The 15,347-nt window shown below is 46.1% G+C and overlaps 1 protein-coding gene across 1 annotated transcript; it reads left to right on the forward strand.

The window, feature by feature from the left end:
• The first annotated feature begins 1,247 nt into the window (after window positions 1-1,247).
• Window positions 1,248-7,012, forward strand: hrh1 (histamine receptor H1). The gene is made up of 2 exons (XM_053868796.1): window positions 1,248-1,342; window positions 5,206-7,012. The coding sequence occupies exon 2, from the start codon at window positions 5,303-5,305 to the stop codon at window positions 6,794-6,796; it is 1,494 nt and encodes a 497-aa protein (XP_053724771.1). The 5' UTR covers window positions 1,248-1,342; window positions 5,206-5,302; the 3' UTR covers window positions 6,797-7,012.
• Window positions 7,013-15,347: the final 8,335 nt, after the last annotated feature.

Genomic DNA, 15,347 nt, shown 5'->3' on the forward strand with positions numbered 1-15,347 from the left:
ACCGTAAGAAAGGGCGATGTGCACTTTGATTTTCATTGTAGAGAAAAAAAAATAGAGGGCACGCCACGCGCAGCTATAATAAACACTAACTACTTTTGCAGCCCATGAAGTTGGCCCACACCGTCAAGCCTCAATTTCAGGGTGAAGACTTGACACCAACAAGGTCAGCATAAATGTGTTGAGGGTTGGTGAAGCGTCCGGGTCAAGGGTAGCCATTTGTTTTGGCTGGTTCAGTGACGGATGAGAGGCTGGGGAAAGCATCATGTCAATGGGAGCTCCTGAGCTCCTCACACCAGTCTCTGAGGGAGATGGAAATCAAAGCCTCATTTCCATCACTTGTGTCAGGGACCTTGTTCTTTCGCCACAAAGAAAATGAAACATACATCCATCTACACTTTATCACAATAATATACAGTTAACTTGGGGTTATGGGAAGACGTGGATACCTGATTTTTGCAATGTCATCGATGACAAAAAAATGTTAAATTTAGTCTATTGTGCTTGGGAGAGCGAGTTTTCCTTTTCTATTAATGAATGAAGGTTTGACAGATTTTCAGCAGTGGAGATGCTGCATGTTCCCCAGCGGTCAGCAAAGTCAAACTCCACCTAAAAAGGTCAATAATATCCTGAAGAAAGATGTGGCCGAACTGTGAGGGATGGAGGCGCCTGGTCTCAGCGTGCCACTAGTTTGGTCTGGTGATCCGGCCGCAGGCCTGGAGCTTGAGTTCTCCAGGGCCTCACAGTTGTCCATGAAGCCAACTGACCGAATAAGAAAGAGGGTCATTGGATATTGGCGCACAGGGGACGTGGCATCACGTGGTTTGCCTGGGACCCTAGGAACAAGCACTTTTCATTTTGTCACTGTAGTCACCATATCAGCGTGTGGGGTTGGATTTCTGAGGGACAGCCACGTCACCGGGTCCCTTTAAGAAATGGACGCGCGTTGAAGACATTGACGAAGATTCACGAAGTTATGAGGAACGAGGGCAGGCTTATCAAGTGGCTGACTTCCGTCTGATCTGATCTGATCGAGCCACCTTTGCACTGTCGCACCGTCTTGAGGCGGATCCCGTGCCGCCTGCAGAGGAGCGATCAGCGCGCCGAGTCGTCTGTGGAACACAGACTTTGGTCGCACTTGTGTCTGTTTGTGACGTCCGCTCTCTGTGCGTGCGTGTGCGTGTGCAGTGAATCACCACTTTGGTGAATCATCCAGAGGTCACCTGTGTGGGAAGCGACTTGAATCGGCCGAGAAGTGCGCGACGGAGGGAGACGCAGCCGTGAACGGCGGGACGCGCGCTCCAGTTACACAGACGTCTGCCGCCGCGGCTCTCTCCTGGTGCAGGTAAGACTGGAAGAGATCGCGAAGCGTTTCTGCCACAACTGAAGCATGCAGGTCAGCATCTCGACCGTTTTCTGGCATGTCAGCAGTGGCGTCGCTGGACAGCCACAAATCCGCTCCAGGTCACATGAGGACACCGGAGCGCGTTTTCCCATCACAGGAGGGAAAGTGTCTGGATGAAGAGCTGTGTCGCGTGGGATGCGGTGCTTTCTCTGTGTTCACTAGAGGAACTGCGGATGTGCTGATGTTGTTATTCGTGTGGCAAAGGCTCTGAGGTGGACTCCTGAGGTGGGAGCTGGATTTCAGGTGGCCCACACTTCAGTCAGTCCTGTTGTTGTGATAGAAGTACTGCGAGTGGTAAATGAATACAAACACTACAAAACCTTGAGAAGTGTCAGGTGCTACTGGCGGATGTATGTCAGTCATGACAGCACTCTTCAGTGCAGCCGGGTCCAATCATGACATTGATCAGTGGTCCCCGACCCGCGGGCCGTGGACCGGTACAGGTCCATGTATCCATTGCTACTGGGCCGGCCAAGAAATAATAAAGTATTTCTGCATCTGACAGATCTTTTATTTTGAAAAATGACCAGATTCTCTCTGAAAAATGAATGGGAAACTTTTCTTTGCCAAAGGGAAAAGGCTCAGTGAAGAGACAGGAGAAGAGCATACGACTTCCAAGAAGTGGAAAGTTTTTAGCAAACAATAGCAGGAGTTGTACTTGTTGAAGTATGGATTTATCACAGCTGTCACTCCCAGATGGGACCGTGTTGTTGCAGAGAAACAAGCGCCGCGCTCCTGTTGATTTAAAATGTTCACTTTTGTGGTGGTGTTTTTCACACATGGTATTACTTAAAGTAAATATACTCCAGCAGGTTTGCTCAAAACTAAATGCTGTGCCTAAATACCCGAGAGGTTAGAGACTGTGGGAAGAAGAGTTGGAATCATCACAGGAAAGTCAGGTGGAGGAACAACTCTACCTTGCCCTGTGCAGCAGGGAACACTTTCTGGAGATCGCCGAACCGAGGAGCGTGGAAGTGAAGCATAGCAGTGGCACTCTGTGAGAAGGCCATCTTTGAGTCGGGAGAGCTGTAGCATACAACCTGAAACAGCTTGACTTACTCTGTGTTTTGTTGAAGTGCTTGTCAAGTGCAGTGGACTGAAGTGCTGTGTGGCGAGACTGTATTGCTCACGGTGGTCGTGGGCCTTTGACATTTCTGCTGATCCTGCTTCTCATAAACACGATCGATCCATACATAGTTGTGTTGTTAGATTCCTCAGCCCAAAACACCTTCGATTCAGTCACTTGCAGCTGAAAATGAGGTGTAGCACTTTGTGGTCTGATGCCGCGGTTCTCAGACGGTGATCAAGGGGAATGGCCAGGACGTTCTCTCTTTACCTTAAAGCAAGGGTTTGCATTGTGGAAGGACTGCTGCTACATAAGAGGCGCACCGTCATACCTGATCATTCTTATACAATCTTCACCGTCGAAAAATCAACTACCTTTTTTCTGAAGGCTTTATTTTCACAGCATTGAATGAAAAGTGGACCACAGCAATGTGTCAGTGCTGATGCAAGATGACGGATTTGTCAAGTTCGCACCGCAGACGTCCAGTCTGGTTCATCATTTCCAGGGTTTCTGCCAGGATTTTTGAGAAACACTGGTCTCCTTCTGGCTTCTCAGTGGTTGCTGGTTTTGATTCTTTGTGTGTGTGGTGTGTTGCAGACATGATGATCAACACCACATTTTTCTGTGCCTCCAGTTGGACAATTTTTTAAATGCGCAGCGATACAGAGGTCATGTTTATGTATGAGCCATTCATACAATATCATTTACATTTGCAGAGCATAATTCTGAAGGCATGGCAGCTTTTATTGTTCTGTGGCAGTGTTGAAGTGGAAACCCTGAATGCCTGTTTGAAAAACATCCCAAAGTTTGGAGCTGCTCAACAAAAAGGATAAACAAATTCCCTAGATTCGTGCTGATTTGGTATGTATTGAGTTCTAGTTTTACAGTTTTTGGGGAACGGTACTAGGGTTTTAGCTCGAATTTTTTCGAGTGTTGATAGCCACACCCACATGCCCCGCCCCCAGCCCATAACTCCACCCCCGGCCCGTTCCCCTCCACGACGCCGCAGGACGGATGTTGTCTACGAACATAACTTGCTGTGTAAAACAAAAAAGACGTTGTAAACATAGATTTGTACAAATGTAACTTTATAAAACCAAACATTTTTCATCAAATATCATAAATGTTGTCACAATAACAAATTCATAATGCACAAACACCTCACGGTCTGGAGTGATATTTCTGGAGCAACTGCAAAGTCAAAATCAGCGAGTCCACTTCTTCCTCTTCTTTGGTGATGATGGAGCCTCTTCCTCGCTCTCCTGATCTGACGAAGGGATGGGACTCTCTCCTTCAGATTCAAATAAGGATTATTTCCCTTACTACATGCCATGTCCTCAACAGTCTTGTTCATCATCTTTCGTATAGTTATGCACGAGAAGCACCGAATTGTATCAGCTGTGAGTCCGTGATGGTTTTCTGAACTTTCACACATTTAAACATTCAAACAAGAAAACAATTCTGACCTGTTTTTCCTTCAGGAAGAAGCTCAGGTTTGTCTGTCTTGTCTTTTTCATTTTTCACGCAGCGATTTGATTTGGAAAATGTTTTATAGCCAATACATGAAAAAGGACAGCAAATATTTCTCTGTAAAATATGCACAGGTTGTTTATACGTTGTTCGGCAAACGCTGCATAAACCCCCCACCCCCACCCCCCGAGTTCATGCCGATTGAAGGACCTTCAGATTGTTTTGTTTAAAGTTTTGAACTTACATGACTTTACCTCTTGTAATCAGCGTCAAACAGCCAACTGAGAGCGGAAGTATGATGATACCGTGATTGAGGCGTTACACAGGCACTGATTCAACATGTAGGACGTCCGTCTGAAAGAGAAGTGGGCGTCCAGTTTTTCAGGTTCTGCAGTTCAGGACGTCCACGGGACGCCCAGACGCCCCCCTAGCTAAAAGCCTGAAACCCAGCTTTAAAAATAAACCTCTCCACTGTTTTTACAGTTTACAATAGTTGGAAACACAGTTCATACGTTGTTCCAATAATAATGTTGTGATGGTTTTGGAGCCACCGCTGTTGAAGATGAAGGCAACATTTCAACCTCAAAAAAGAAATTCTGAAGAAGTTAAGCATCAGATCAGTGATGTTAGGGGCTCATTTGAGGGCGGGTGCCTTCAACCTGTTTTCACAGTTGGGACTCCTGATTTTTAAACAGTCCTCTGGGGGAGGGATGCTGCGATCAGGGATTTTGCTGCCGGTCACAGATACAGATCAGCCAGAGTGCAGATCACCGATACCGACCACTGACACCGATCACATGGATTGACAATCAAAATGATGAGACCTTCTGTGTACGTGATGTGAAAACATCAGCCATTAAATCATTTACATTCACCACAAAAGTGAACATTTTAAATCAACAGGAGCCCGGCGCTTGTTTCTCTGCAACAACACGGTCCCATCTGGGAGTGACAGCTGTGATAAATCCATACTTCAACAAGTACAACTCCTGCTATTGTTTGCTAAAAACTTTCCACTTCTTGGAAGTCGACACGTTTATATATTCCTCTTCAAGGTGGCAAAAAGTAATAACAAAAAAAACTTGCTGAATGCAGCAACTATTCTGTTCAAAGGACAGGACTGAAAAACTTGTCATTTGATGTGAGACGTGGCAGGTGGGTCTCTAGAGACTGAGCTGTGTCCCTGCGCAGCATTTCAAATAAAGAATAATAGACATCTGACTCAGGCAGAACTTTTGGGTCTCACTTGTCTGCTTTGTTTTTTTAGGTGTGGACCTTGCCCTAACCCTGTGTTGGAGTGTGTCTACTGATGAAGTGTTTCAACCAAAGCGAAGAAGCCTGATGAAGTTCGGTTCTCTTCAACAATGAATCAACCTTCTGTTGATCAAAAGGTGACCGTCATCTCACCTATCATGATGGAACTGGATGCGTCAAGCCCCACAGGCCTTCCACATCTTGACAATCACAGCTGTAGTGGTCATTGCAGTAACGGTTCAGCGAGGCTCACCCCCACCGTGTCTCCATATCAGCACGTTCACCGATCCCTGATAGGCGTCTCACTGGGGTTCCTCTCCATCCTCACTGTCCTCATGAACCTGCTGGTGCTTTATGCTGTTAAGAAGGAGAGAAGCCTGCACACAGTGGGGAACCTGTACATCGTCAGCCTGTCTCTGGCTGACTTGATGGTGGGTTCGACTGTGATGCCTCTCAACCTGGTGTATCTATTAGACGACCAATGGACGCTGGGAAGGGCTGTCTGCCAGTTTTGGCTCATTATGGACTACGTGGCAAGCACCGCCTCCATTTTTAGCCTCTTCATTCTGTGTCTGGACCGGTATCGCTCCGTCAAACAGCCGCTGAAGTATCTGAAACATCGAACACGTCGAAAGGCCAGTGCCATGATATCTGGAGCATGGCTGCTTTCTATGATGTGGATCGTTCCTATTCTTGGGTGGCGGTCCTTCACTCATGTGGACCTCAAGCCAGAAGAGGAAAACCAGTGTGACACAGACTTCCGCTTTGTCACTTGGTTTAAAGTCACAACAGCAGTATTCAATTTCTATGTTCCTTCAATTTTAATGTTGTGGTTCTATTCCTACATCTATTTGGCAGTGAGGCAACATCTTCGGGACAGAGAGAGAATCATACACCCCAGTGATTCCTTTGGGGAAAACAAAAGGGAAGAAATGGCAGATGATAGAAATGCGTCCCACTCACCCAGACAGAGCTGTCAGCTCCCACTGGAGCATCTGCTCGACCAGAACACTCTAGACCCGGCAGATTTCCTTCACGATGTTGAAAAAAAGAAAAGTGAACTGAAGAAATTCTCTGTGGGAGCAAGGCGAGATGCTGAAGTTCAACCACAGGAGCATCAAGAAGCCGGTGCAGAAGATGCTGGTAAAAATAAACCTCAGCAGTGTTTACGCGACAAAACAACGGGAGATGTTTGTGACGTCACTCAAATATCTGACATGCAGACGTACCCATCTGTGCTGCCGGACAACTTTGACAGGCCAGAGGAAACAGAGCAGGACACAGCCAACAAGGTGACTCTGAGGCTGACGTGGCAAACGTTCGTCCAACAGTCACGTCTGCGGATCCAAAGTCTGAGAATCCACAAGGAGCACAAGGCTGCCAAACAGTTGGGCTTCATCATTGCTGCTTTCTTGCTGTGCTGGATCCCCTACTTCATCGCCTTCATGGTCATGGCAGTCTGCCCAAAGTGTGTGCACCGTGACCTCCACATGTTCACTATCTGGCTCGGGTACATCAACTCCACCCTCAACCCCTTCATATACCCGCTGTGCAATAGGAACTTCAAAAGAGTCTTCAAAAACATTCTACACATAGCATTGTGACTGGCGACTTCTGTCTGTGTTGAAAACGCCAGCCAATTCCAATAATGATCTCTTGTTCGGGGGAAAGTAAATCAATCAAATCACTTGTTGAGTTTGTGCCTGTGCGACTGCTCTTCTTCTATGAAACACAAAATGTATGCTCTGACAACGTCCACTCGCTCAGTAAAAGAGGGACGTACTCAATTAAGAAAAAGGAGCGAGTCATGTGTTCCAAGTCAGGGATCTTCACGTCTTGTTCTCTTACTGCAAAAAGGACGTGTTTGTGAGCAGATTATTTCTGACTGAAAACATATTGTAACATTAAAGATTTTTACTATTGTGTTTGAGTGTGCCTTTTACAACGAGCTGAGGAGCATCAGATATCAAAGAAAATATATTTCCTTACACTCCGCTGAAGAATGAGGGATGAGCGCTAATTTTCAAATGGAAAAAACAAATGTGCTCGTCTGTGTCGAGCTGACAGAGGGCGGGTGTGAGTCACTGTGTGTGGGTTGGCCGAGGACGAGGTACGCTGCATGTTTGATTTCATTGGAAACTCAACTGTCAATACCGCAGGGAGAGCAATGGTGCTCAGAGCTGCGGTTTTCTTTCAAGTGCTCTGGACATATTCTGGCACATGGACAAGGTACAAGAAACACTGACAAATGACACAATGCCACATGTATATACAAAATGAACCTGCCACGTAGTTCAAAATTCAGCCAGAATCCGCTTAAAACTGATGAAGTTGAGCTACGGAAAGTGTCTCAAGAAACTACTATATATAAACCTGGTTGAATGGGTGACTGTCACACTAGTCGTAACCATGGAAACAGCAATAACAGTGCATCTGCTGGAAGTCTTAACTGCTCCTTGCTTGCCACTAAATGGCCGACTAGCATCATAGATATGCCACTCTGAAGTGCTGAAGTGCCTTCACTTCTGTAACGTAATAGTAAATGAAGTGTCAAAATGACTTGGGTTCTGGCACACGTAGGAAAACCCAGACAAGCCTGTCATTTTTAAAAATTCATACTATTTTTTCATTCGTAGACCACTTGTCGTCTCAAACGGAGTGTCGTAAACCTTCCCTCATAAATGTTTGTGGAGTAGGTGAATAAGAGTTCTGAAATGCTGCTGCACACATTTTCAGAGCGGACCTATCACTTCATGTCAGGACAATAACATCAGGTGGTAAATGCATATAGTAAATACGTGAATTATTGATGTGTATTTGCATTTTTGTCCAAAAGATGTCTACTTTTCTCATGGCATAATCACAAACCTTATGTTTACTTTAAATGGAGACTCTCCTTTCACCCCAACATTTTGATGTTCTTGGCGCAAATTATTTTGAAATTTGGAATATGGTGTCCTTATACATGTCCATATAGTTCCCTGTTCCTTTTATGACCTTGATCATTCCTGAGACATAATTTATTTGTTGTCTTCATCATGTCTCCTTTTCAATATTTCATATTTCCAGCCTCCCCTGGATTCTGTCCACTTATGGAAGCCCATTTCTACGGAAGCCCATTTCCGCCAGGTTAAAAAAAAAAAGTTTTTTATTATTTATTTATTTATCTATTTTTTTTGCTTAGTGAATTATTATTATTTATTTATTTTTGCTAGGTGATTTTTCTTTTCTTTTTGCATGGTGATTTTTTTTCCTCCCACATTGCAAGAATGGGTTTCAAGTGGCGATAAAAAAATTTAAAAAAAAGATTGCGTTTAGGTACTGTGGGGAAAAACGTACTCCCTATTAGTAAAACATTCATTACTGTCACTTGTGTATTGATATTAATTTCAGATTACTCCAAACATGTGTGTGTATGTCGATTTCACCTGAAATCCAGTGAAGTGCAACCAGAAAACAAGAACAAGCCTATCAACGAAAAGAAATGCACATTTCCGTGAACGCATCGCAGATGCACAACTGTTGTCAACAGTTCCGGTGATACAGAGTGCTTCAATTGAATTGGATAACTAAGGGGAATAAAAAGGCTTCGTGTTAACATGTCGAGGGGAACGAAACACCTTGTTTCTGTTCCTGGTGAGCAGCAAGCTCTGCGCCCGAGGTGCCTTCAAGGAACTCAGCATTTTATTCGCTTCGGCAGTTTTGGTATAATTCTCTGGTGGCAATCGGGCGACATCGATATCATTTCCCATAGTTTACAAATCACATAGAAGCGTCGAGCGCTTTGACACCATTGACAATATATAAGTAACAGCGATGAACGATTCATTAATGAGCAGTGCGTTTTCCCCACAGCAACTGAACAAACCTTTTTTTTCATGCGCCCGATCCGCATTCACACAAAAGTTGTGTAGCCGAGCTGTTCTGCAGAAGAGGAATTGAGGACTCAAGAACTAGATTGTTTCATTGAACAGCGGCCCCGAACGTTGCCGCTCCTTTATTGTCAACACCAATCAACCGTTCCACATTTCCGTTACCCCTCCAAAATAAAACGGACCCGCGCGTAGCGACAGAGACAAACAACAAATATAACTCCTTACAGTTCTCCCCCCCTTCGAGAAAGAAACGTCCCCGTTTCACCGCATGAAAAGGCAATACCATTCCAAACACTGTGCCCACAGAAATACAATGAATATATATATACACATATGCACACAATCACTTAGAACCTTGGTATTAGGAACTACTACTCCCACCTGTCCCTATATACCAGATTAGCTGATATATGACAGATTTAAAACACACCAAGGAATGATATATGTCTGACAGGTTTGACATGAAGCATAACTCTATCTTAACAGAACATTAACAGAACACCATTAAGACATAACAAAGTTATCAAAGTGGGATGGGACCCTAACTCGTCTCCCTGCACGAGTCACAGCCTGAGGAGGCCCCCTTGTGGCATTCTCCGGAATGGGGTTATCACTCTCCATCCCAACATTTTCAATGCACTCAGCCTGCTCGTTTTGCTGTGAAGGCAAAAAAACAATGGGGTTTTCAACAGGAACAGGCAATGTATATGGTTTTAGACGATCATAATGAACAACTTGAGTACGACCGTCCAGCTCGAATGCAGCACCGATTTGATAGGTCAATCCTGTTTCTCCCTGCGTTTCACACACAGACATGACACGATATGGACCTTTCCAATGTGCAGCAAGTTTCAAACGACCCTCTGTCGGATTGTTCAACCACACCAAATCCCCAACAGCATATGAATGATGTCTAACTGTTGAGTCATAATACAGTTTCTGTTCCTCATGGGCGACCATATTGTTTAGCCGGGCCACCTTGAACGCAGTGTCAAGTTTCAATGCTAATGAGGTGACAAAGTCAGGGTGCGTCAGCCCCTGATGTTGTCGACCAATTGGCACGAGCATATCCATGGGTGTTCTAGCCTCCCTTCCGTGTGTCAGGTAAAAAGGAGTGAAGCGTGTTGATGCATGGACTGAAGTGTTGTACGCAAACGCCACATGTTTCACGAAGTCATCCCATTCACCACCACAGTCAAGCAATGCTCTGGCCAGTTGGTTGATGAGAGTCCTGTTAAAACGTTCAACCATGCCATCCGATTTCGGATTATAAGGGCAGGTGCGTGTCTTCTTGATACCCAAAAGCATGCACAGTTTTTGGACAACCTCTGATTCAAACTGTCTACCTTGATCACTATGCAGAACTTCTGGAACCCCATGTGCCAGAACATAATCCTCGAATAAGCAGCCAGCAACAGTCTGAGACGTTTGATTAGCCAGAGCATATAGATTGACATATTTAGTGAAATAATCTTCCACCACCAGCACATATCTATTGCCCTTTGAAGTTACAGGTAATTCAAGAATGTCCATCGCCACCCTCTGAAAAGGCCGTCCTGTTTGTACACCCCCCATGGGCGCACGATGCTTCGGTGTAGGAGTTTTGCGAGTCTGACAGGGAACACATTGTTCGCACCACTGACGAATGTCCTTAAACATGTAAGGCCAATAGCAGGAGACTCTTGCTTTCTCCCAAACTCTGTCAGCCCCAAAATGTGCTGCTAATGGACCACCATGTAGTTGCTTTAATACCTCCTCCACCATTGAGGAGGGAATCACTACTTGGCAGAGAGCCTCGCCAGTGAGTGAAGATGTCAAAGACCGGCAGAGCAGACCATCCTGGAGTGACAAGCGTGAAAACTCTGTCCACAACTTACGCAACCATCGTGAACTGCCCCTCATCTGAAACCTCGTAGGCCGGGACACATTCTCAGAAATCCATTTCACAACGACTCGGATATCTGGATCAGACTGTTGGCGCTGAATCAGAATATCTCTGTCAATAGAAAGTTCTTGTTGGAAAGAACTTGGCACGTCTGTTAGTTCATCAGCATTCAGCTCTGCATTTAGCGAAGCATCCGCTGAAGGTTCCAATAATGCCGCATCAACAGGAGAAGATTCCTCATCCGGTTGAGTCATGACACAATTCACCCCTGATGAGACTTGCGGTGAGAAACCACCCTCAACCACACACGACCTGACTTGAGGGCGTCTCGACAGAGCATCTGCATTAATATTCAACTCTCCTTTTTTGTATTTGAGGACCCAGTTAAATGGATCTAGCTCCAGAATCCACCTAGCCCTCTTTCCAGACGGATCTTTATCAATGGCCATAGTACGAAGGTTCAATAGCGGTCTGTGGTCAGTGAAGATTGTGAATTCTGCCGACCCCAAGTAATGTCTAAACTGACGCACCGCCCACACAATCGCCCACAACTCCCTATCAAATGTAGACCAGCGTTTCTCAGTGGAGGTTAGTGCTTGACTAGCATAAGCAACCACTCCTTCTAACCCCTCATGATCCTGAGCTAGTACTGCCCCCACAGCCATCAAAGACGCATCAGTGTACACCTTGAAAGGAAGTGTAAAGTCAGGCATCAATACCACAGGCGGAGACGTCAACACTTTTCTGAGATATTGAAAAGCAGCATCACATTCGGGAGTCCAGTTGAAGGGTGTGTCTTTGCAAGTCAGTTTATGAAGTGGAGCTGCATGCAAAGCAAAGTCTTTCACAAAACGTCTATAATATGAACATAATCCGACAAAAGCCCTGACTTCTGTAGGATTTTGGGGTGTGGGCCATGAACAGACCTTTTCAACATTACGGGGATCAGGCTGGAGCCCCTGATTCGATACCACATGTCCTAGGAACACCACATGGTTTTGTGCAAAATGACACTTGCTAGGATTCAGCTTCAGTCCTGCCTTTTGAATCCGGGACAATACCTCACGCAGAGTCAACAGGTGATGCTCGAAGGTAGGACTGTACACCAGCACATCATCCAGGTAAACCATACACACCTGCCATGGCAACCCTCTCAACACCAACTCCATCATGCGTTGAAACGTAGCAGGAGCGTTGGTCAAGCCCATAGGCATCGAGCGCCATTGATAGAGGCCCCTGCCGGTGGAAAATGCTGTCTTTTCTCTGTCTTCTTCCGCCACCTCAACTTGCCAGTAACCATTTGCAAAGTCCAATGTGCTGAACCAGCAAGCGCCAGCCAATGCATCCAGTGTATCATCCACCCTGGGAAGAGGATGAGAGTCTCTTATGGTGATACTGTTCAGGCGACGATAATCAATACAAAACCTCCAGTCGCCATTCTTTTTCTTCACCAACACTACAGGTGAGGCCCACGGACTGCAGCTCTCCTCAATAACCCCCTGAGACAAAAGGGTCGCCACCTGGTTGTCAATCTCCTTTCTCTTCTCCGGTGAAGTTCTGTAAGCTTGTTGCCGAAGTGGGGCATGATTACCAGTTCTAATATGGTGTTTTACCAGTGAACATTTACCTGCCACAGCTTTCGATACATTAAAGATGTCCTGGAACTCTTCAAGTAATTCCATCAACTGGATCTTCTGATGCCCCTCAGCTGGAGATTCCCGTAATGACTCCATAATACGGTCTTTATTTGGCATCACTGCTTCAGCCACACAAAGAGGTTGTGGAAGTGACAGCACTTCGGTCTCGTTCCTTGAAAAAAACTCACCAAGGTGCATGCCTTTCTTCAACACCATGTCTTGATCTGTTGGATTCAAGATTCTTGCAGTGGTGACTCCATCTTTTACGTGAGTAACGGTATGAGCCACAACACATTCACATGTAGAAGGTAAGTTAGGGGATAGATACCCCACAAAGTCCATGTTCTTATCTCTACCCACAGCAGCAGAAACACTTACTGGCAGGAGTGTCTCACTGAGGGGAGGCAAAGTCACGTCCGATGATACGGAGACATTGCAACATAAAGGGATCAAGTCCTTGTCCTGCATAAGGGGGACGACCACATCCCATAACTGTAGTCTTTGATGGGTATAATCCAAAAGAGCGTGATTCAAAATAAGGAAGTCCAGTCCAAGTATTGCAGATTGGGATGACTCTCTTAGCACGTAAAACCTTTGTTGCCAAGAGTGCTCACCAATGCGCAGAGTCACAGTTATTGAGCCTAATGTGTCCAGCATCTGTCCATTCACAGCATGAGCCACCACAACAGCAGTCTGTAGGGGTCGTTTGCGCAAAGAAGGAACTGACATGCGAAAATCTGCACTAATGAACGACTCAGTGGACCCAGAGTCAACCAAAATGTTCACTTCAGTGCCCTCAACGCTGCCCCTAATATATGACGTGCAGCAGTGTTGCTCCCTGGAGAGTTGATGCAGGTCTCCATGTAACTCAGGGCCCCTGGTGACCGTAGCTGGTGTCTGGCCCACAACATCAGCTACTGAGCATTTCCCGACTGATTGCCCGCTTCCCCTCTCCTGGGAGAAAGAAAACGCACACCTCCCCGTCTCGGAGTGTTTCCACCTGTCGCCTCTGGACTGCGCCGGCTGGGGGACCGGCCTCGGTCTCCAGCATTATGCACTCTCTCCTGACTGGGTTCCCGGTTCCTTTCCCGCCAGCGCCGGTCGGACAAAGTTGACTGACAGTCCAATTCTCCACAAGTGCATCTACACCTTCGTCCACGGTTTGACCACTCACACTCTTTCCTGTTTGCCTGCCTTCTCAATCTGTCATTTTCCTCCATTATTTTCTTCATCTCCACTCTCATTTCCCTCATCTCATCCAGTAAACGATCCAATGATGACTGTGTACAAATAGAATTCACAGTACCAGCTGCTTGCAGAACAGGGGCGGAGCGTTGATAAGGGGTCCCGTAATCCATCTTTAGAGCTTCCCTGGCCATCTCGCACCTGCTCGCGATCATCAAAGCTTCTTCCAGATCTGTTGCCCCCTGTTCATGGCACTTTGCTCTTAAAGCCGGGTCAAGTCCAGCTAAGAACCGGCGGTACTTCTCCTCCCTCTGTGCCACCTGTCCATAGTTTGGGAATGCTTCATGCACGAGTCGACTAATGTCCGCAGCATAAACGTCCAAACTCTCACCAGGGGCACGCATCCGGGCGGACAGATTCGTTCTGAAGCGGTCCAGAAAGTAGCCATGACCAAACGCCTCCATCAATCTCGCCTTCACGGCCGCATAGTCCCTCTGCACTGCCCTCGGTAGGCTGTCCCACAGTAGGAAGGCAGCTTTCGTCAGTCGAGTTGGCAAAATGTGACTCAGTTCATCTTCACATTCCTGGTCATTATTCCCAACCAACGCACTCACGGCCACCTCATACTGTCGGACCCAGCATGGGAAGCCCTGCTCCTCGTCTCCGGCGAAGGGCGGGGGTAGTTCGATGCGAACGTTGCCTGAGTAGTAACGGTCACGGCGTTCGAACTTGGTGTCTGTTGAGTCGTCCACTTGTTCCCACATCTTCCTCAGGTCCAAGCTCTCGAACAACTAACGACCTGGCTACACGCGGTATTTTTCTTCCACGTGCTGTCTGAAAACTTCACACTACCTACAGCGGTTAGCAGGTGCTAACTCTAACTTCCACACTGCAGCTTAAGCGACGAATTCTCACCCGCACGGTGATCCCACCGCTGCCACCAATGTAGCCGAGCTGTTCTGCAGAAGAGGAATTGAGGACTCAAGAACTAGATTGTTTCATTGAACAGCGGCCCCGAACGTTGCCGCTCCTTTATTGTCAACACCAATCAACCGTTCCACATTTCCGTTACCCCTCCAAAATAAAACGGACCCGCGCGTAGCGACAGAGACAAACAACAAATATAACTCCTTACAGTTGCATTCAGTTGCTGTGTTCGTTGATAGGGTTGTTCTTGTTTTCTGTTTGCAATTCACTGGATTTCAGGTGAAATCGACATACACACGTTTGGAGTAATTTTACATTAATATCAATATACAAGTGACAGTAATGAACGTTTCACTAATAGGGAGTACGTTTTTCCCCACAGTACCTAAACGCAATCTTTTATTTATTTTTTTAATCGCCACTTGAAACCCATTCTTGCAATGTGGGAGGAAAAAATCGTCAAGCAAAATAAATAAATCACCAAACTTTTTTTTTTTTCTCCCAGTTTTTTTTACCTGGCGGAAATGGGCTTCCATAGTCCACCTTTAAATAGTCTTTGTCATTATATTTCCCATCACATTTGTTTCATATTGCAGTGACGATCATGATGATTCTTAAATCTGAATACGTCATCGTCGTCTACGAG

The sequence above is a fragment of the Synchiropus splendidus genome, chromosome 6, assembly GCF_027744825.2.
Source record: "Synchiropus splendidus isolate RoL2022-P1 chromosome 6, RoL_Sspl_1.0, whole genome shotgun sequence".
NCBI classification, from domain to species: domain Eukaryota; kingdom Metazoa; phylum Chordata; class Actinopteri; order Syngnathiformes; family Callionymidae; genus Synchiropus; species Synchiropus splendidus.

Coding starts and splice junctions, on each gene's coding strand:
- hrh1 (XM_053868796.1), top strand. CDS start 5,303: ATGAATCAACCTTCTGTTGATCAAAAGGTGACCGTCATCTCACCTATC.